The sequence below is a fragment of the Leuresthes tenuis genome, unplaced genomic scaffold (assembly GCF_036924035.1).
Source record: "Leuresthes tenuis unplaced genomic scaffold, fLeuTen1.0.hap1 SCAF_9, whole genome shotgun sequence".
NCBI lineage: Eukaryota > Metazoa > Chordata > Actinopteri > Atheriniformes > Atherinopsidae > Leuresthes > Leuresthes tenuis.
Window position 1 is genome coordinate 25,322,546 of NW_027325363.1, and position 23,098 is coordinate 25,345,643.

General features: G+C 38.7%; 1 protein-coding gene across 1 annotated transcript in view; it reads left to right on the top strand.

The window, feature by feature from the left end:
• LOC140314667 (calsyntenin-2-like) overlaps window positions 1-23,098 on the top strand; it is a 286,768-nt gene that overhangs the window by 211,235 nt on the left and 52,435 nt on the right. The window contains exons 7-8 of the mRNA XM_072392991.1: window positions 711-968; window positions 3,544-3,665. Of these exons, the coding sequence (XP_072249092.1) occupies window positions 711-968; window positions 3,544-3,665 (380 nt within the window). The remainder of the gene's footprint in view (window positions 1-710; window positions 969-3,543; window positions 3,666-23,098) is intronic.

Here is a 23,098-nt window from a genome sequence, read left to right on the forward strand (position 1 = left end):
CACTTTTATTCTCAACTGTCCATAAATAGTCAGAGATGACTCAGAAATGTTGTTTATTGGCATGACATGCATTTTTCACTGTCATAGAAAGATGAAGATTGATGGTTAAGGCCATGTATGGCCAAATATGTTAAAGTGAATGTTTCTCAAGGTGAAAGCTGGGATACAAAGATCGTTCACAACACAATGAAGTTATTGTGTAAAAGGAATGATAGAGTTGTTTGTAAAGGGAAAGGGAATTAAATAACTCCATGCAGTGCATTAATGATTGGAGTATTTTGTCAGGATGTGGTCGGGATCATATAACAAAAGCTATCAGCTGTAAACCATCTATGCCAGTGGCTGATATATATCACAAGCAACAAGCATGCAAGTGCATGCTGCGTCTTTTCTTTTTGTAACCATGGTATTCCCTCAATATGTCCTTTCTGTTTCCATAGTAGAACATTTCAGCTTCAGGGTATAAGCAATGTTCAGAATTTATGAACAGTGACTCACATCTCTCCTTTTGAAATCTAGTTTAATTTGCCATGAATCAATATTTACATCTTCCATCCATCAAGGTCCATTGATTACATATTAAGCCCTGCCACCTGTCTTACTCATAAGTTATCATAGCCAAGGTTAGGGCAATATACACAGCATATCTGTGATGATTGTTATTATCTTCTGTTACTCTTCTTATTTGTTCCCACGGTGATAACCCCTAGGTGCCTCATCTGGCAGCACTGACCTTCTTCCTGCCCCAAGCACTGCCACCAATTGGACAGCGTCCTTGGTGTCTGACAGCGTCAGGGACAGTGACTTGATCTTTAGTTTTGATGGTCATCAGGCAGCAAAAATCCCAGACTGGGTGGTACCCCAGAATCTAACAGACCAGTTCACCATAGCAACATGGATGAAGCATGGGCCTAGTCCAGGGCTCAGAGCTGAGAAGGAGACACTACTTTGCAACTCCGACAAAACTGGTGAGGCATTTGTCATTTCTGAATGTCTTTGTCTGCAAATCCCAAGAGAGGACCAAAATAAACAATGGATTCATCTTCCCGTCTAAGTTATTCAACTATGAAACAGAGCTACACATATCTGGAAGTCAATGGACCTTTTCAGTTAAATACGTATCAATCCATAACAGAAACTAGAATCTTTTGCAGATTTTTTGAAAATAGAAAGAAAGATTAGAATTCTCGAGCAGATGACACCACCAACATGATACATGTGACTGAATCTGGGTGCCTAAAAAAAAATTAATAAATAAATCAGCCCATGATTCAGTTATCCCTGGAGGCCAACGGAACTGGCTGCCACACAGTTTTGTTAAGTGCTTCATACAGCTTTCATGTCACTCTGGTAGCATTTTCAGAGATCATATTTAGTCAGGAAAAATAAAATGTGTCTCTCATATCTAATAGCTCAGTTACAAGCATTTCACTACTAAATCAGCTTTGATTCTTTAAAATATCTGGTCCTCCCGGATGTCATCCTTTATTTGTAAAATGGTATCTTTAGAGTCAATGTCAACCTAGTGTTTTTCAACTGATCAACCTCTAATCGTACATGGTTAAAGTCTCAGACTGGCTGATTTTGGGCCTGGTGCCACTTCCGCATGAACTGGACCAAGATATTTTAACCTTAAGCAAAATATCATTATCACAATATTGTTATTATGGCTGTAAAATGTGTTATTCATAAATGTCTGTATTAAAGAAAAGGTCAAAATTTTCACATTTAACTGAAACAATTTTATTTTAAATTTTTTTAACCATTGTTCATTTGATATTTGTCTTAGAAAAAGTCACTTAAAAGTATAGAAGTGGTACGAGCCAAAATTCAACTTTATTACTCTAAACGTACTTTGCTACTCTGTGCTCTCTGAAGTAGTGTTAGGATGGGGAGTAGCTGATGTTAGTTAGATAATTAACCATATTATCCTCTGATAGTATGCTGTTTATTTCACCAATGCCAGACATGCTAATTTTCATAACTGGTCACAAACATTCATTCTAAGATAGGGTTACCATGGACTCTTTAAGAAATTTTGAGTTTTTCTAATCCAGAATGAAAAAATTCTGAGATGATATAATTTTCATTGGCAGTTGTTTGGTGTATTAGTGTCGTGCAGATCGATACTTAAGTATCGATATTTGCGATCCCAAACGCGTTGATCGATTCTTTCACGACGTAGTACATAATTATTTCGCCATTTACAGGATTTATTCCCCCCCAGTTTGCAGGGACTAACTTAAATCTCCTTCTGCCTTTGAGGGGGAACTACGGCTGTATCAATGCACCCCTTCTTCATGTAAACAGACACACGGCTGGTTTGATGGGATGAGAAAGGCTGAGTGAAAGTGTAGTCGTGTGTGGTGTTTTTTTTGTTTTTTTTCACATCCGAAAATAAAAGTTACGCCACATGAAACGTAGGGTTAGGGTACATCTTGAATTGCTTGTTCGACAGGTCAGTTTCCTTAATTTAAAATTAATATGCAGGTTCTTAGAAGATTATTTAGTTTTAATTGATCCTATCATCATTTCTCATCTTTATGACAACCTGAAAATGCTCTATATATAAAGAATAAAAAAATATAATCTGAGTTTTGGTTTCACTGGGTGGCTAGAGTTTGAAACACTTAATTTTGAAAATCCCATTCTTTTAACTTAAAAAAAAAAAAAAAAAAAAAAAATTCTGGTTTTACTTGGCATTGGATCGGAATGAAATTAGCGGGATCGCACATCACTGGTGTATTGCAAACCAAATCATGTATTTCATAACATCTGATCCTAACCATTTTTATATTCATGTATCTTTAACTCTTAATCCCAACCATTATTGGTAGGGAGCTCAGTCGAAAAGCAAGTATTAGCTGAAGTAGGGAACTAAAAGAAATTTGAACCAACAATTTCCCACTTGGCAGGTTTTAACACCTCCCACCAGCCCCTCTTTGCCCTGACATGACATTTTTGTCCTAGTCCTTTGACATTCCAAGTGTCAAAGTCATCACGTTGCAACAGGAGTCAAAATATCAGCAGCAGCACGTGAGCTGTATTGCATTAGAGAGCTGAGGAAGAATAATTGAGCTATTATGAAGTTGACATGTATTTTGGACTAATCTGTCATGAGATCACACTGATATTCTACCTGTAGATGTTAGATCATAAAATCCCCTGGTGGCCGTTCCTCACTAGTATGTCATATTTATTGGATTGCCCTTCCTCCTTCAAGCTGCATCCAGAAAAAAATCCCAAATATCTGACTTTGTGTTCTTTGAATGATTTGTGTGCAAGAATAATTCTTGCAGTGTAGAGAAGCAGCACAGGGAGGGGTGGTATTACCCTATGCTGTACATTTCAGGGGACACTCCTACTCTTTCTGTCTTAAAGTCATAGAAAAACGGCTCATATCACAGGAACAGTATGTAGCTTTTTCAAATCGTAAAAAGTGCCACCTATTATACTGAAGTGACAAACTGAATTTAACTGACAGTTGTGCATAAGTGTGGTTATGTGGTCCCTGGTGCCTACTCTTCTTTCTTACTCCTACAGAGATGAATCGCCATCACTACTCACTTTATGTCCATAATTGCCGCCTGGTATTCCTGCTGCGGAGAGACTTCACCCAGGTGGATACCTTCAGACCAGCAGAGTTCCACTGGAAACTGGAGCAAGTAAGTTGCTGATGTCAAGGCACAAAAAGTTTGTGTATCCTTAGCTCACCTCTATGGATTTAATACGTAGGTTATGAGACACTCACATAAAGATATGAAGCATGAATCCTGGATTATACATGCCCTAAACATTCACTGGGATATTTCTCACGTAACTTAATCCATGTTAGTCTGTATCTGATACTAATAATCAAAGTTCCAAAGTTTGTGTGCTATGTATGTGGTTACAGGATGGCATCACTTTGCCTGAATTCTTCCTTATACAAAACAACAAACAAAAAATGTTACCATCTCACAACTTCAGGGCCTTGTGACACCAGTTTGTTGGTATAATTGAACAAACATACCTATTACTTGTTTTCTTGTGAGACTAGACCTATGTATGTATTTTTATAGCATATATATTTGTATGCATTACAAAGTATTCCTTGAGGGAATCAAATATTTCCAGTGATGAGCAGTCTTTTAAATGATATGTAATGGCTGACTGAAATATGTCATTTTTACATCAGTTTCATAGACTGTCATTTTATTCAGATATGACTTGTAATTATTATCCATAAAATGAAAATACCCAAACTTTTTTAGTAATAGTTATTTGAACAAGGAGGAATCATAAGACATAGATACGCTCAGTCACTAGATTTGTTGGATATGTGAGTCTGCACACGTGTTGAATGTACAGAGCAGCAACTGTCTGTTGATCAAGTGTGCGGTCGAAAATACAGACGGGTCGCCTCGACTCACAAGACCCCACACTTGTACCCAGCAAGGATGTTTGATTTAGGCTGGGGACTCACAGCTGAGCCTGGGTATCCAGATGGAGCACCTCGAGCTCATTTGATCAGACAGATCACTGGTTTTGATTGGGGAGAGCATGAAAGAGGTCATACATCAGCCTCCTGACAGGAAATAATATGTGGGAGTCATCTTTGGAGAAAGAGCTACAAGTATCATGGTTTGTTTTGAAATATGACTCAACATTTTAAACATTATTGATCTTTGTCTGCCGCTGATGAAAAAAAAAAGTTTTCTCTATATATATTTACTGAAATTAAAAGACAACAATTATCTGACTTAGTTTAATTAAATTCATAGAAAGGTTTCTGCTACTATAGTCATCATAAAACCTATGTTAGCTACAGGGTATAATTCCCCATAAATAGTTAACTGGAGAATTATAACCATAAGAGCTTGATTAAGGGCAACTGGACTTCTTCTTGGATCATGAAGACCTTTCACCTCCCATCCAAAAGGCTTCTTCAGTTCTGAACTAGATGGTAGGGAGTATCGGCTTATCTGGTGATCCCAGAGTACAGCTGTGCTTCTGTCTGTAGAAACAGTCACTGTATTTGAAATAGATGGTGGAGAGGCAAAGGTTCGACAGTACATAGATCTGATTAGGAGTGGTTGGTTCTATTGTTCCGTGAGTCATCGTCCTGCAGCTGTTTCCTGACAGTCTCAACTGCTGCTAAAATCAATATGCTGATAAAAAGTGAGAACATAAGGGTTTCACTTGGTGACAGTTTAAGATGTTGATTTGTTCTTCACAAATTCTATGGCGTTCCGTATATAATGCGGAGCGTTTCCTACCAGGGGTGCTAAGATGGAGGCATGGTATTTGACAATGTTGTAGGTGACAGCATTGCTGCTGCTGATAATGGGTCTGAGTGGGACACTCTCCTTGTTTATCTTTGGAAGTCCATGGATGCACAGTTTGGCCTCTCCAGGGTTAAAGTCTGTGCTAGAAACAGCAGTCAATAACTTTGTCCTTTTTCAGGTCTTGAAGGTTAACTGTGACTTTCTTCTTATTGTTGTTTGTAGGGTAGGGTCCCTCTTCTGCGCCTCGTAGGCGGTGTTTCACTCAGCAATGTTATTTTTCTTTGGTAATTGGCTGTGCTGAGAACCATAATGCATCCTCCCTTGTCTGCTGAGGGATGTCACTGCCTTCCTTTCCTGTGGTGTAAGGTTCAAGGGAGGACTTTTAGCACTGGAGAGGGCTGCTGTCATATGTAGCTGTTCTGCTTCTGCCTCAGATATTTTGTTTATCCTTCATACTTTGCCTCGTGTTGCAAAAAACTAGGCTTTTTCAGTGAAGCTCCAGACCTCCTCTGTGATCGTATTGGGTAGAAATGCTGACAGTTTTTCGACAAGTCAGATCCATCTTGTGAATAAGTGCATCAATGGTAAAATGGACCTGTCTTAGTCTTTGGTTAAGAAGCTGGTTTTGAGCCTTCAACAGTATCTGATATTAGAGCTAAGCTGTACGCTGATGGGGATGACTGTGTTGTCTGCATCTCAAACTAAAGTGCAGCTGGTCCCTCAAGTCTGCTAGTATTTCTTGACAGCTTATCATACTCCCACACCATTCTGAGGGCGTTCTTCCCAAAATACACGGCAATATGCAAATGAAAAACTGCAGAAAACCCTCAAATAAGTAAATAAAATATTTCTGGTAATACAATTCCATTTAGACTGAACACCAACCACTGCCTAGCAGACAGTTCAGAGATCCTATTGGTGGTGTGAACAAAAACAGAAAAAAAAAAGCTCTTTCAAGGCATGAAAGACACACGCACACACACCTCTTCTCATTTCCAGGACATCAATTACTGTCAGTTTGTCAAAGCCTGTGGTGTCTCTGACATGCACGGAGGGTGCTCTTCGGTCAAACTTGAGGAAGCTCAAATGTAATCTAACAACTGACAGGTTTCAGCTTTTACTTCATTATTTGTCATCAGTAAAGTAAATAAAAGGTCTCGAGTCGATTTCTGGTTTTGCATTTGCATCTGAGAGCTGTCGCTGTGACCGAGCAACATCCATGATGCCAGGAAGCTCTCCGTGAAAGTGAATCAACCCATCCCGATCCCTCAGTTTTAATGAACACAGCTTGTTGATGGATTTGAGCTGCAATACCTTCAGTCGATTGTAGCTAATGCTTGCGTTTTTTTACCAGAAGTCCCAGAAGTGTCCAGTCTGCTTACCTAAGAATACACACTTACCTATTTTAGACAGATGCCACATCAAACTGACAAAAGCAGATGAGCTGAGCAGGAAGTTAGACATGAAAACAGTCTAGTGAATTTGGTCTGTTTTTCAGAATTAAACACCATGTGCAAACCATACACAATAAATAAAAGATGGACAAAGCCTCCTGCTGTCCAAATTAGGTCAGTGAGGAAGTGACTTGAATTGCAGTTACAAATGCTTTGAATTTCATGCCATTTCATCCCAAATTATGTCAACTTCTCAAATGAAAGAATAAGTTGTTTTGAGAAAAAGTCTATAATTAAGTAGATAAAATGCCACTTCTGCCTCTGAACTCACGGTTTCAACACCACGAAAGACAACATGAAATTAATCGCAGTAGGTTTGGAAGTAGTAGCTAGTAATAAGATAACACAGAAACACATGATTATGTAAAAATGACTGACCTGTACAAGCACTCAAACAATATAATACAATGTGAGTAATAAGCTGCTGTATGAAGGACAAAACAAAACTGTGGTGACGAGACATTGCAGAGCTACTACCAGTGGAACCTTGCAATCCAACCTTGCAATCCAATCTTTTTATGTAGTTTAAAAAAAAAAAAAAAAAACTTCTCAACATCCTGTCAAATTTAAAAAGGTGTCCTGGAGTTGGGTATGTATAGGCATGCAAAAATGTGGGCACCCCTTCTCAAAATTTCTGTTAATGTGAACAGTTAAACAAGTGGAAGAAGGTATGATCCCCAAAAGGCATAAAGTTGCAAATGACATATTTCTTTTACACTTCAAACGAAATATATACATTTTTATTTTAAGCTTTTACATTTTCAAAATGACAGAAAACTACTATTGTTGTGGAGAAAAGAGTTGTCGGACTCACCTTTCTAAATTTAAGATAACACTACATATATTGGCAACTATGCTTATGGCTAGGCAACTGCTGGCGCTAATCTTAAACTATGTTAATTTAGGAGGCCTTATGCCCTAGGCATAATAATAATGCTAGGCTAATTTCACTTGTTGCTATTGTTACTGCTAGTAAGGAGCTAGATTATTATTTGCTTTGTTGCTAATGCTAAAACCTGCTGGCGGTTACATGCTGACATTCCGACATCTCGCCAGTCCGACATGGGCCTCCAATTGTCGGAATGTCAACATTAATTTTCTATCAAACGTCCTGTCATTCCGACACTTTTTTCCTCCTATGGTCGGAATGACGGTACGTTTTTTGCTTTGTTTTGTTTTTTAAATATAAACATACCGCCTTTCCAACAGTTCCTTTTAATAGCCTATTTCTTTTTTTTACCCAAAACATTTTGCACTAATGATATGCCGGCGCAAATATGCCCTAAAGTTTGTCAGAGAGCAGTTTGCCTTTGTTTTGTGTCTGAATGAGTAAGTGGAGCTGTTTCCAGACGACAAAGTCTCAGACTTTACGTGATTTTAAAGCAGAGGAAAACCACAAACAAAATTTAATAACCTATTATCAAAATCCCCTGAAATTTCAAATATCAAAACACAGGTATTAGTGTAACTCTGGCGAGACTGAAACTGATTAAGTAGAAATACAGTGTCAGTGACCTGTCTAGTAGCCAGCTGGAGCGGAGCTCTCCACAGAGCCCATGTGTCTTTTGTACACTGGTATCATATGCAAAAGTAAAAATTGCAATTACAGATATCAATAACAGCGCTCTAGTTACATACCTGAAATCACTGCCTAATTCCAGCGAGAACATGTCACCTGGTACAGAGGTGAGCATCATTAACATGCAGAGACTGAGAATAAATGAGTCCCCAGCTTATAGTAGTCTAAACTACTATAAGCTGGGGACTATAGGTCAGGACAACTGAACCGTGAACTAGTTTTTGATTACAACATTACTATCAGACTGTTGTACTATCTGGGGTGGTTGTCAGACTGGCGGGATGTCGGAATGGTTGTTTCCACCCCCTGCTGGCATATTGTTAACCTTAATGCTAAGCTATTTCAATGGGACTCATTCTAAGGACGTTGCCCTACTTTTTGCCCTACCCAGATGCTTCCAATGGGGTCACTGTAAAGTGACCTTTCACCAATCTCAATGAGACAACCATCCACATCACAGCTCTGTCTATTCTGACCAATTAAATACGACACACTACTAAGCCTGCCTCATAGGGTCTTATTTTACTCCTCCCAATCTGTAATCTACATAGACAAAAGACAACTAAACTACCCCCTACTCATCAAATCAAAATGGCACATTTTTATTTCTGTTGTAGCAAATTAAGGAAGGGCCAAAATACAACCTTACAGGTTGGAGACAGGGAGACAAAGTTTAATAAAAGCTTGATTATGTTCTAGAAACCTACAACAACATGATTAAAAATATGATTATAACAATGATATTTGTGGTCATAGAATGGGAAAGTATTAAAGGGCCCCAATGCAATATAACCCAAACCAGAAACAGGCCTAATGAGGCTTTTAACAAATCAGAACAGAAATATTTAAGTCAATACAAGATAAATCAAGCTGAAAAAGGCTAAACACGCAATCAAAGAGCATTTATGTAGAAATTATCATGTGTAATATGAATTTATTTTCTTTTATTTCTTCCAAGTCCGTCATGTAATTGCATATGTATCATTATTGAGCAGCAAAGGTGGTTTTAATGTGTGTTGGTGTGTGTCTGAATGTATCTATTTCTATGAATTTAGATCAGTTCTGAAATTCACTTAGATTTAATTTTCTGAATTTTAGTAGAATGCTCTCTTATCCTAAAAGATCTTTTTTTTATATATAAAAAAAAGAACACAGAAACAGAGAAAACTCAACCTACAACATAAGCCATAAAGACTAACCAAACAAGAACAGAACAAATACTGATCACACAGCAACCCAGAAAAGCCCCAGTGAAGCTAAATAGATGTTCAAAAACTCACAGATCACCATAACAACAACCTACTCCATCATTTTAGCTACACAGCTCTGTTATACCAGTTTTTCCACTTAGAAAATCCTTTCTAAACTTCAGCAGTCTGTGACTTTACCCTTTTCAGACTCACTCACCAGACTAAAAGAAACAACTTATGCGTGATTTCATTTTCCTTACAGGCATTCTTTTACATTTTCATTCAGAACTAAAAGTATATTAAACAAGACCAGCATTCTATTTCTCAATTTTAGCATCCAGCTGTTAATCCATTTTTCACTTAGAAAAATCCTTCTTTAAACTTCTGCACTCTGCCGCTCGAAGAACTCCTTTCTCTCTTCTCACTCCCAAACCAACACGTCAGCCTAAAAAAGCACTAACTCCTGACCATCATTCACTTACATAAGCTTTCTTTACTGACATTAGCTCTCTTTTCATTCACTTCAAGACTACATATAGGTTAATGTATATATTTATATATATATGTGTGTGTGGGTGTGTATGTGTGACAAATATAAATCACAAGGCAACACATAGGTAAAACTTTACGGATTTTCACAAATCTTTTCAGCCAAATACAATTCAAAAGCACAGGACATCACTGTGACCACAATATTTCAAATTTTAGCTACACAGCTCTGTTAAACCATTTTCCACCTGCAAAATCATTCTTCTAGACTCCTACACTATTATAGTACTCCACACTACTTTCAAAACAGCCTCTGAAAAGAAGAACTTCCAACCTTCATTTACTTGCATCAACCTTCCCTTGGAATGCCGTTCAGACCTACATACCTTTAATTATAACTGCACTCCATTTCCCTCTTTTAGCAACATATCCCTTCCTTCTTTCAGGTTCTGTACTCCATTCAAAGAATGCCTTTCTCTTTTCTCATAGAAACACAGCACCCTCTGAAAAAGTACTTCCACTATCTTTCATTTACGGGAACTTACATAAACCTTCTTTAATCACATTAGCTCTCTTGTCATTTTGTTCAGTAATATGTGTTATTAAGCTGTATGTACTGAATTTCAGTGAGTGCTCATAATTATCAGGGCCTCAGGACACAGATGCAGGGTTGATTTCAATGCAAGAGTGTTTATTAATAATAATCTGAGGATATCCAATCAGAGCAAAACAAAGGGCTGGGAAACTCCTAAAGCACTCTCCTCGAGAACTGTGTTCGAGAAGGATGCAGGTATGAAAATGATCAAAATCAAAAACTCTCTCCACTCTAGGAGGAAAACAGAACAGGCTATGAAAAGAAAGTAAACTTTCACACTCTCCTAATGAGGCAGACATAAACAAAAGACGCTCTCTTGAAAACAGAGGCACTATGAAACTTTATAAGAAAACAAAACTCTCCTTCTAATGGAGGCTTCTATGAAACATTCATTCAAAACGCAACACTCCTCTTTTCTATGAAAAGGTAACAACTAAAAATCACTCCAAAAAAAAGAGGAACAAAACGAGCTATGAAACTTACCATGGTATTAAACTAAAGCCATGGAGTAAACTTACAAAACGAAGGATACGCTCTGCAAGAGGATAGCTGCACTGCAGGCTCAAGGATTCTGTGACTGTGGATTTCTGTGGACGAAGACGCTAGAGTGAGGCTCATGACCGAACACAACACACTGGCACAAGACAAGGGAGACGCAGACTATTTGAGTACATGAGGAGCCATGGGGAACAGGTGGAAACACTTTGGAATCAGGGAAGACAATCAGACGCTTGACACAGGAGGAATGGCAAGGTACCTGAAACGAGAGGGAAGTTAATATTTCAAAATAAAACAGGAAATGAAGAGACAAGACGTGAATCAAAGCATAAGTCGTGACAATAATAAGCAGTAAAAAGAGAATGATGGGTTGGAGTGGGTTGGAACACATGAAAGACCTTTTTCAAATCCATACACAACAACAGGATTTCACACACATAAGCACAAATTGCCACAACCAAACCAGTTTATACACACTCCAACTCAGCCATCAGTCAGTCGTTCCTCAATTATTCACAATTTTAAATTGTTTGGTTCCTTTTATTTATTCTTTCACTTTTCAGGAGATATTGTTTTAGACAATATATGAAATCTAAAATATTTCTTTTTATAAACCTTGTGGTCTATTCAGGGAATCAGAAGAAGCTGACGTGCGCTTCAACAGCCTCACCTGTGACCTCTTATAAGCTCTCCTGTGGCCAATTCATGATCCAACTTGAATCATTCATTCATTTTAAAATATTTTCTGTACCAAGGTCTAAGATAACTTGTTAGAGTTCTAAGCAGATATGATAATAATAGTAACACATATATTAAAACATGCCCCTATAGAACTGGGATACATTTTCAGAGTTTTCTTGAGATTGTCACGGCGAGGTCAACGAGCTCTTTAATGTGGTCTCTTTAAAGGTCTCTTTAATGTGAGGACCCAAACACAGACACTGTAAGCTGAGGTGAAAGTGATAACAATATTTATTGAGTAGAAGTGGTGTTTGTAGAGCGTAGGGGGAGCTGACTCCAGGAAAGGAGATGCTCTGAATACAGGAAATGACGGGTAGGAGTGTTGAGAGGAATGATAAATCCAATGGTGATTGCAGGTTTGTTCTTACTGTGTTCAGATGGGAATCCAGGTAGGGGAGGAGGGTGCTGGCTGTATGCTGAGGCTCCGAGTCCATGGTGGGGCGAGCAGGCAGGCAGTGAAGCGGAAGGCTGTGAAAGATCCAACTGTGATGTAGATTCAGTCACGAGCTACCTGAGCTCAGATATCAGGCAACGGGAGCAAGACTGTTGGAGACAAAGACACAATGTAACACTGAGAAAAGGTATTCTCTGAAGAGATAGAAGGGAGCCGTATTACCACTCAGGAAGGTAAATAATCTGGCCAAGACTGGAGCTCCTGCAGATCCTTTAAAAGGGTGTTCTGACGAGGATAGATGAAGAACAGCTATTATGGCAGGAGTGATCCAGCCTTCGCCCACACCTAAGACTCAGAAACCAAACAGCAGCAACAGCCAAGCATGATTGTAACAGAGATACTTTACTGATTCCACCTTCAAGTTTTTTTTTTATCCTGAGGTCAAATCAATTATCAGTATCCATCTGCTGTGAAAATCCTATCCTTGACGAGTGAAAATAGTTTCTACATATAATTAATAACTAGTGTGTGCCTGAGTCTGTGGGTTATCACCCTTCTGTGCGCGAAAGATTGGCCTTTGGCACCAAGACTTCACCATGAACACTAAAAAACATCACCATGAACACTAAAAAACATCACCATTCGCTAAAAAAGCGTATCAACAATTCCAGTCATTAAGCTCATCGTCTTAGTTCACACAATCCACAATTCACACAAACCCTCACAATTCACAGTGCACTCACATCATTTTACATTACAGCACGGCTGGCTTCCTTCACAACCACCTGCTTCAGAGGCACATCTCACAAGCTGCTGTTTGCCAAATTGCTGTCCAGATTCTAACACTCAGCACCTTTGTGCGCAACAATTGTCCTGAATAATTTCAGCATCCCCCCTACGCAGGGGACATAAGAGGCTACGAGGGCAAGCTCACCACCTTTTCCCGCGCTCTTCATTTGAAGGCACCGCTGTGTCTGAGATTGCCACAACATAAATGCTTTTTGTAGTCAGCCAAGAGTCTTTCAGTTCTTGTTTGAGGGATTTTCGCCCATTCTTCTTTACAAAACTTTTTCAGTTCTGTGAGATTCCTGGGCCGTCTTGCAGGCACTGCTCTTTTGAGGATATCCACAGATTTTCAGTGATTTTTAGGTTAGGGGACTGTGGGCGCCATCGTAAAACCTTTAGCATGCACCTCTTGAGGTAGTTCATCGTGGATTTTGAGGTGTGTTTAGGATCAGAATCTTTTGGAATTTAAGTAAATCCATTCTTCCTTCTACCCGTGAAATGTTCCCCATGCAATTCTCTTCAATACAATTTGAAAGCATGATCGATCCACCCTTGCTTAACTGTTTACATTAACAGAAATTTTGACCAGGGGTGCCCCTACTTTTGCATGATCCTGTAATTATTCATAACACATCAAGTCCAACATATAGAGAAAATTTAGTAGAGCAAATACAGAGGGTTGAGAACTAAGGGTAAACTATTCGTAATTCTCAATGATCAGACTGCCAGAAACCATCTTTAAAATCCAGAACAGCTCTGGAACAATATTCTGTACCAGACTGATGGGAAATATAGAAGTTTGCAGAAAAATGCTACTGCAATGCTCTCCTAACTGGTCTCCCAGCCTGTGCTGTGAAACCTCTGCAGATGGTCCAGAACGCTGGGGCGCGTCTGGTCTTCGATCAGCCTAAAAGAGCACACGTCACCCCTCTGTTCATTGAACTCCACTGGCTACCCTTAGCTGCCCGCATCAAATTCAAGTCACTGATGTTAGCCTACAAAGTACTTAATGGAACGGCTCCCATCTACTTGAATGCTCTTGCAAAGGCTTATGTCACAACTCGGTCCCTCCGTTCGTCCCAGGATTGTCGTCTAGCAGTGCCTACACCACTCCTAAGACAATCCAAACTCTGTTCATGTGTCGTCCCACGATGGTGGAATGACCTACCGAGCGCTACCAGAACAGGGGCGTCCCTGTCTATCTTCAAGAAGCTCTTGAAAACCCAGTTCTTCAGAGAGCATCTCCTATCCTAGCACTTACCTTGTACTTCCCTACCCCCTCTATCTTTGCACTTTATCTTTCTGCACTTCCTTCTATGCCTGCACCCTATCTCTACTCTGTCACCTCTGACAGAGTCGGACCAGTGGGTTCCTTCTATGTAGTTTATTGTTAGCTTTTTATATAGCTTGTTATATCTTGATTTGTAAGTCGCTTTGGATAAAAGCGTCTGCTAAATACATAAACATAAACATAAACATAAACATAAAATGAATGAACCAACAATTTCCACTCAGATACAGCCAAATACATCATAAAGAATTTAACTGTGCTTCACAATACAGATGGACAGTGAGACAAAAAATAAATAAATCAGTGACAACATCCCAGGAAGATATTTCTTTGGTAAAGCATGGGTAAAAGACCTCAGTCATTGTAAAGGGTAATTTGTCTGCAAACTATTAAGAGTTTACATTTTTTTATGTTATTTTGCTCAGATACATTTGAAAAGCAAAGTTCAAAGATCAAATTAAAGTCTGCGTCCTTAAGGACAATACTGGCACCACATTTATTACAGAACACATTGCCTTTTCTAAAGCCCTTTTCTCATTTTTTTCCTTTATTGTCTCTGAAACACAGTGGAGTGGGAGGAAACTTTCATTCAGTTGCTATCTTCCCTCACCTTGACGCCACTTAATCAACAGCTAAATTAACTTCTGAATTCCTCCAACCTAGAAAAGCCTTGTATTGAAGAATCTCCTTCTTTGCCTACATTGGTTTATCGCAGAAGTCCATTAATTTCTCATGCAATCTAATCAGACATTGTGAGCTGCTACATAATGACTGGAACAGGGGAGATATGGTTGTAGATATTAGATTAATTTGCTAAAAAAAGAAAAAATAACAGACATTGTAGTTTCAGAAAGCATGTTTTTTTCTTTTTCATAACCCATTATATTCAGTGACAATGTTCTGTATTCAGAATATTTTCTTAATTTTCTCTCCATGCTGTGTGCATTGTTAAGGGATAAGGCTTGATGTATTAATTAATGTTATTAAAAAGCTTTGCTTTGAGCTTGTATGCAACATGACTTTTGTGAACAGTTTCATATTCTCTAAACACAGATCCAAACTCAAGCGTCTCAAAGAGGGAGACTGTCAGTCTTAAAAGTGTTTCTTGTCTGCCTTATTATTAGACCCTTCAAGTTTAAGACTTTAAAGAAAATGGGATTAAAAAAAGCTCCTCAAACCTGCAGGTATCAAGCTAATTGTTAGTGCTTTCTACAGCCAGCCAGACTTCACTGACTTAAAATAAATGAAATCGTGTTTTATTCACTTCAATCAAGTCCTTGTAAAACTGTTACTGTAAAAGGATTCAAATTAAGCTGTTTGTTGATAACAGCTTTAGAGCTCTGATCATGCTAATTTTGCTTGTATTTTCTGCCTATTTTATGTCTCGTTTATCACTGCTGTTTTAAAATAATGCACTTGTTCACTTTTGCTCAAGGCTATTATTGGAAATATTCCCTCCCAAAAAAGAATAAATCTTATTATTCAGTAACAGTTCCATTATTGCAAGAAAAAACTGAGCTACACTTGAATACAACAATTTTATTTCCCCCGTATTTTTCTACTAAATTGACACAGTGTTAATGGTTAATCTCAGGAGGGTTAAGTAAGAGGCAAAGAAACACATGTATATGTTTTTTTTCCAATTCTGTTTACAGTAGAAAAATGGTATTGGCACAGTGAGTAATTGTACCATTGCGATTTAATTGTCAGACTTACAAAACTTTGGCTCCAGGCACAATAATACCAATATATTAGGAAGAGTCTTCCAAGCCACAGTCTACAGTAGATGGTTAACTAAATTAAATTAGCTCATGAATTTAACATTGTCATTTAGTGTGTTATTCATAATACTGCATACATTTAATATGCAACGTTTAACACTAAGATTAACCCACCATGGAGGGACTTTTATTAACAACCACAATCACTTGGACTCAAACATTTTTCAACTTAATGTTTCACCAAAAAAATGAATAACATTATCATTTAAAACTACCAAAGTTTTTTTTTTCCATTTGGTCATGCATGAAATTACCCAGGATTCCAAACACTCTAGGTCCACCAAGGCACACTTACTTTATGTTAATTAGATTGATTTGGCATTTATCTCTGAGTAGTGCTAACTTCATCCCATCTGTCCTAGTGCAATTAAGAAGCACATTTTCATCACTTCTAATCCATTTGAGGTTTTCCTCAGTATCATTTAAGTATTTAAGTTAACAAGCAAATTCTAATGTGTGTGCTAGCATCGATTTTTCTCACCGGTGTGCTGTTTGCCCAATCATGGCAATATTTGATGGAGAATAGCATGAGCTTTTTTGCCAACCGCTTGGCATTGACTTCCCCTGCAGTTTCCTCTTAAATTTCCAAATTCATTGTTAAAACAGACATCTCCTGAATTCAGTCTGAATGTTGAGCATCTGGTATTTTCAAATTGCTGATGGGCTGCCTTTGACTGCTATTATCAGAAACTCCTTGTTAGTATATCATGGGATGGCTTGCGATCACCTTACCAGATGAGGTTCGGAAATTATATTTTTGTTCATACAAAGTCGTAAGGAAAAGAGCTGTTGCTTGCAAGAAGCAAGTGGACATCTGTCTGACTCAGATTGTTTGTGAGAAAAAGGCATACAGCATACATACAGACACAAACCATTACCACAGGCTCAAATAACAGCCAGCAGCTGTCTCCCATTCTGCACCAGATTGATGTGCAAATGATGGTGGTGTGGTTTCATTCCACAAACTCACAGTTCATTGAATCGAGAAGCAGTGATATAGATTTGTAAAATATCATAATTTTTTTGTCATTTGGTTCACAGAAGAAAAGGAAATCCATAATCATAAATATAATGCTTATTTTTTCATCTCTTTTCAAGCATTACTGCATATGTTAACGCAATTTCAAAGATATTTTATTGTTTCAATGGTTATGAGCCAAAAAAGCTGATAAACATAGAAAAAAAAATCTAAGCAGCCGCAGTTATTATTTCCCTACAAACTCATTTGTGCTTCTTAAAATTGTAAATTTTTAAGTGGTTGCCATGAAAAAAAGGAAAATAGTGAATAGTTATTCTACTACTCAAATAGCTTGGGTTTGGTTCTACACATTTGTTCTCAGCTATACTACACGGCTAAATACTGGCTGCTAGGACCCAGCTTATGCTTGCACATCTAGCTAGCCCCCGGTTACATGGCACACAAACCTTCATACACTCACACACAAAGCACTTCTCTCCTCATGGGAGGGGTCATGCTGAATGACAGATGATTCCTACAAAAGGGTCTGCTAAATTTAGAGCTCTGCTGCACCATCTGGCTCCAAACAGTTTGATGGACATGCGTACACACATGTGTACAGGTTTTTGAAGCACCTTTCTGACTGCTTAACACACGTGCAGACTATAGCTTCATACACTTTCAACCATGACTTTTGTCATGTCTTTGTCCACTTTAGTCTTTCTGTCTATGTGAAGCAATTATATCAAGTGGAGCTTGCAGTCCCTCTGAGCTACACTCGTCGCTGCTATCTCTTTCCCCTTTCTAAGACTCACACAGGATGCCTGCTTTGGATGTTTTTTATATTGACTGGCAGCCATGCAGATGGCCTTGTTTGTATTCAGTTGAAGGATCTTATTGACAGGTGGAATCGATAACCTCAGAGAGATGAGGGGGGTAGAAACAGAGGACAGGAGGAGAAAAGACACAAAAAAGGGAGAATAAAGGTAGGTGGATGGGAGAAAAACCTCATGAGACAAAGATTATAAGAGTAAAATAATTCAGAGAATTCAAGAAAGAGAAAGAAATATCAGAAATGACTGTCAGCTTGGACAGAAATATCTAAATATTTATAACATATTTGGGGAGTTGCTGGAAGAACTAAACAGCCATCAATCTGATATAACTTAAACAAGCTGCCCTCTAGATTGATAAACAACACATACAGCGGATGGTATACAGACATAAGATAAATACAGTCACAGTATACAGCATGTGAGGAGACAAGACATGATGCAAAATAACAATTTGATCGGTAATTAGCTGGCCCGTCACTGAAAACCTCTTTGTATGATATTATTCATTCATCACTGACAGAATTATTCAATTCTCTCAACCTCTGCAAGCATGGTCCCAAGTGAAATCAGCCTTTATTAAGAGGATGAAAAAAGTCTTTTCAAAAACCGGATCCATGTGCTTTTTCCATCTTTTTTATTTCTACCACATCCCAGCATCCCAGGATAATGTGGACTTCTCTTTATATGAGTGGGAAGCACTGGAGGTTTCGGATTGGTGGAAACGGTACTGGAGAGGCCACTAAATGACAGAGCGGAGGAGAAATAGCTTTTATTACCTCACTGATTCCAGCTTTGTGCGTATGGCTGACAGAGTGTTAGTGATATGAAGGGCAGTATAGATTTTTTGGGTAGGTGTGTATGTGTGTAATTGTGCAAACTGTTATGTACCATGTCTCAGCCATGATTATGATTCATGGATCAACTCATTTGTTAAAGAAGAATCATTCGGGAACATTCAGGTTCAGATGTCAAGTAAAGTATAAAATCATTAACAATAAGTTCAAGTTTAAAGTTTGTGTAAAACACTAAAAGATATTTGTCCAAAAAAAATATATTTTGTCATGCAGTCAATTCAAAAATAAGTTAAGGAAACCAACAAACTGCATTGAAACTTCTCTTTGGTCCAATCCCCCATCCAGAGCAAGCTGGATTTTGGAAAGAAAAAAGTTTCTTTCAACAAGAAGAAACCTCTGGCTAAACCAGAAACAGGAGGGGCGGCCATCTGCCTCAACCAGCTGTTGGTTGACAAGACAGGAAAGAGGGGAAAACAACACCATAACACCAGGCCACGGATACCCGCTGAGAAAGAGAAACACAAGTTAATGACAACAATAATGTCATATGTACATGGAGAGTAAAGAGAGCAGAGTGAGGAGAGGTACATCATGGGAGGTCCTCAAATAGTCTAGGCCCATAGCAACATACCTGCTGGGATGTTTCAGGGTCACCTGAGCCACCCCTGACTATAAGCTTCATCAAAAAGGAAAGTTTTAAACCTAATCTTAAAGGCAGAGAGGGTGACTGCTTCCTGAAACCAAACTGGCAGCTGGTTCCACAGAGAGGGGCCTGATAACTGAACAGCCCAATAATAAAGAATTACAGTAGTTCAATCTTGAAGTAAAAAATGCTTGCACTTGTTTTTCTGCACCACGCTGAGACAGGATGTTCCTAATTTTGACAATATTACGAAGGTGAAAGAAGGCGGTCCTAAAAGAAGCCAAGGAAATGCCATCAAGAGTAACTTTACAGTTAGACAGTTTGTCTTTGGTACTCAGGTCCAAATACAACTTCAGCTTTGTCTAAATATACAATCAGAAAATTCAGTCATACATGTCTTTATGTCTGCGACATTCAAATGAGTTGACAGTCATCCTGGTCAGCAGAGTCGTTTTTGCCATCTGCCGGTCTGTAGCTTTGTTGTGCCCAACGTCTGCTGAACCTGAACCTCATGCTCACTGTATCCCTCTTCCAGTAAAGTCAGAATTGAAGCCTTCTTTTCATCACTCACTTTTCTATTCAGCTCTTTTGGCATATTCACTAATTAGTCTTCTATTCTAATAACTTCTGAGGTACTACAAGCACTGTTTTTGCCATTTAGCGGGTCCTACTGCAAGAGGATAGTGATGACCACAGCAGGGTTTTTCATACTTTTCCTCATTAGATAAGATTTGGTTCAGGTGATCACTGAATCAGTACCTCGTGAAGTAGAAGTAGGTGTTGGAATTTAACACTGGGATGGAATGGCTGTCACACAGATGTACAGATGCTGATTTCAGAAAAACTTGCAGTGGTCTCTTTTTTTTTTCCAGACCTGTAGGTCTAAAATTACCTAACAGCCTTGGATCAGGAGTAGTTTTTCTTATTAAAGGTTTGATTACAACAACCTTAAAAGTCTGTGGTACATAGCCTGTCAACAAAGATAGATCAAATCCAATATGGAAGTGTTGATCAACAGAGAAACATCTCGATCAGTCCAGTCGGGAAATTATACGTTGACAATTTAGATTAAGCTATTGTCGTTTTTAGCTCTGAGAGCTCACTTGGACAAAAACAGGACAAAAAGATATTGCGAAAGCTGCTGTACTTGATGATACATCAGTGATGGTAGTGGGAAGGATTCCCACTAGATCCAGTGGATTCCCAAAGAAAAACATGTTAAAAAAAACAGATGGGAAATTAGGTTTCAAAATTTTTACAGGATGAGCAGTGTTCTCAGCTCTGAGACAATGGGGCATGTTCACTGAGGGCACTGATTGGCAGATCTCACAAAAGTTACCTTCAACATTTACATAAACAATAAGCCATGGTTTATGCGTTAATCTCAGCTGTCTTTGGTGAAAGTTCGTACACAGCCTGGTATAAAATGCTCCCGGTAGAAGTGTGTGTTTAGGGGAAGCAACAACTCTTTGTCAGTTGGCTTTTCACAAAAAAAAAAAAATCAATCCACTTGATTTTTATGAGGATGCATATGGTGAACCTAGACAGGATGAAGCAGTTATAGAAATGCAGGGATTTAATGGTTACATATGAAAAGTTAAGTTTTCCACATTAAGTTAAGTTTTGTCACATGTTTGTAGATAGAACATGTGCAGCACCAGTCTAAACACACCTCCCTATTCAAAATTAATGTATGGATATACATATATATTTGCAGGAGATGGCAGGACCATTTAACTAACACAGGGGGACTCAAGTAAAAAGGTTTATTTTTAAAAAGATAAACGTGCAGATGCTGGTTCTGTTCCTCATATAAGAAGGGACTCCACGGGGAACAGGAAAAGTTTTGGACTGCAGAGGGAAAGAAGAGGACAGGTTAGTCTCCAGGTGTTGTTTATCTGCTGATTTACTTGAGGAATGAATCAAGTACTGACCAGGGCATGTTTTCCTTAAAACCTTCCAGAGGAGACTGCAGTGGTGGTGCAGAGTGGCTTAGTGACAGGTGAGTGACTCCAGGCTGACTGATGACTTGTGAGGATTCCTCTGGTCGATACAGAACTCCGAACTGCTCAGATCCAGGTGTAGATGTTCAGAGAACAGAGTAGTGATACAAAAATCCCAAAACATACAGATGGTTCTGGAAACGGGCATGAATAACAAAATCAACAGGAAAACCGCAGGAAAGCCGTCCAACTGGAACCAGCTGGAGAGCAGACCCAGGCTTAAGAAGGAGGAGTCATTAGTGCAACGCAACCAGGAAGCAGGAAAGGATAAAGGAAAAAAAAAACAAAAACAGAGAAAAACAGACACTGGGAGAAAAACCAAGTCATAAATTGATTTCTAAAAAACATGTTCATAAACACGAAATTTATGAAAAACTGTCACAGTCTGCCTCCAAAGTAAAACATCATTTACATTTTTTTTTCAGCTATTATTTTTAACACATAATGTGTTTCCAAGCAAATATCCAAATTCACTTTACATGGACTTCGAGTTTAATGTCAATGTCCAGTTATCCAGTCAGATTATCCAGTCAAATACACCAGGACAATTTAATTGTCTTTCCAGACTCCTTATTGCTGATCATCAATCAATACGGTATTGAGCATTAAAAACTTTGTCTTAATTAGAAACAGTTTAGTCAGTGTGTGTGTTTGTGTGTGTGTGTGTATGAATGTGCGTAAAGGTCTGTTTGTGTTAAGATGTGCAGAACATCAAATTGTGTCCATCCTGTGTTAGCACATCCTGTGTTAGTGTGTAGGTCTTTGTGCGCTTCACAATAGTACAATGTCCACATGTTGCAGTTTTTCACACATTTTTGTGCCCTCGCCATGTTTGTAGGTGTTTGTGTGTGACTATCTTAGAAAATGGAGACCTTTGATATCGTTTTGTGGAAAAAGACAGCACCAAAACCAAATAAAAGAAAATAATAGCACGGTAAGAGAGGCTGTTCTGTGCCATTCATCATATTAATTTGAACAACACGGGCTTGCTGAGTCCACTCCTCCTCCAGCAAATCACTCCCTTTACCCTTTGCCTACCTCTCCTACCTCTCACTTTCTTTGTTTTTTTTTCCCTACCAATTTGTCTTACTTTCTCAACAAATAACACTCTCCAAACTTTCCACTCAGACTCTCTGCCTACTCAAATCGGTTTACAAGGTAGTGTTTAGGTGCAGTGCAGCTCTTGCGTCCAAGTATCAGAAGCACTTTCTGGATTGAGGGTTGCTGTCAGGAATCTGCAGCAAAGATTTATTGTTCACATTTCACCCTGACCTTAAACGTTACAAGAGAAAGGAATGACAAAATGAGATGAATTGAAGAGGAGATAAGGACAGAGTAGCAGAAGACCGAGCATGACTGGGAAATTTGGTGTAAGGTTTTCTGTGATGTCTATGTCGTATGGGTTTAGATTATCGAGCAAAGTTTTATGTGGCAGCAAGTGAGACCGAAGTGCTTGTTTAGTGCTGACTCTGGCTAAGCGAGCAGTTCACTTTGCTTTTAAACCAGATGTTCTCCATCCAGATACCCATAGACTCCCATCCAGATTCAGCCCCTCTTTTACCTCTATTCCAAATGTAGTGGTGTGTTGTGGTGAGTTACTGTAGTGTACACAGATAAACGGTGGCCAACAAGAAGCTCCAGCAGACATAACTCTCTGTGTCAGCCAGACACATTCCTCACCAGCTCTAGCATCTTGCACACATTAATAATGAACTCATGCCTCACAGGAATTCAGCACAACATGGTCCATCACTGAAATTCAATCAAAATCACCCAGCAACAGGGAGGTGGAAGAAGAC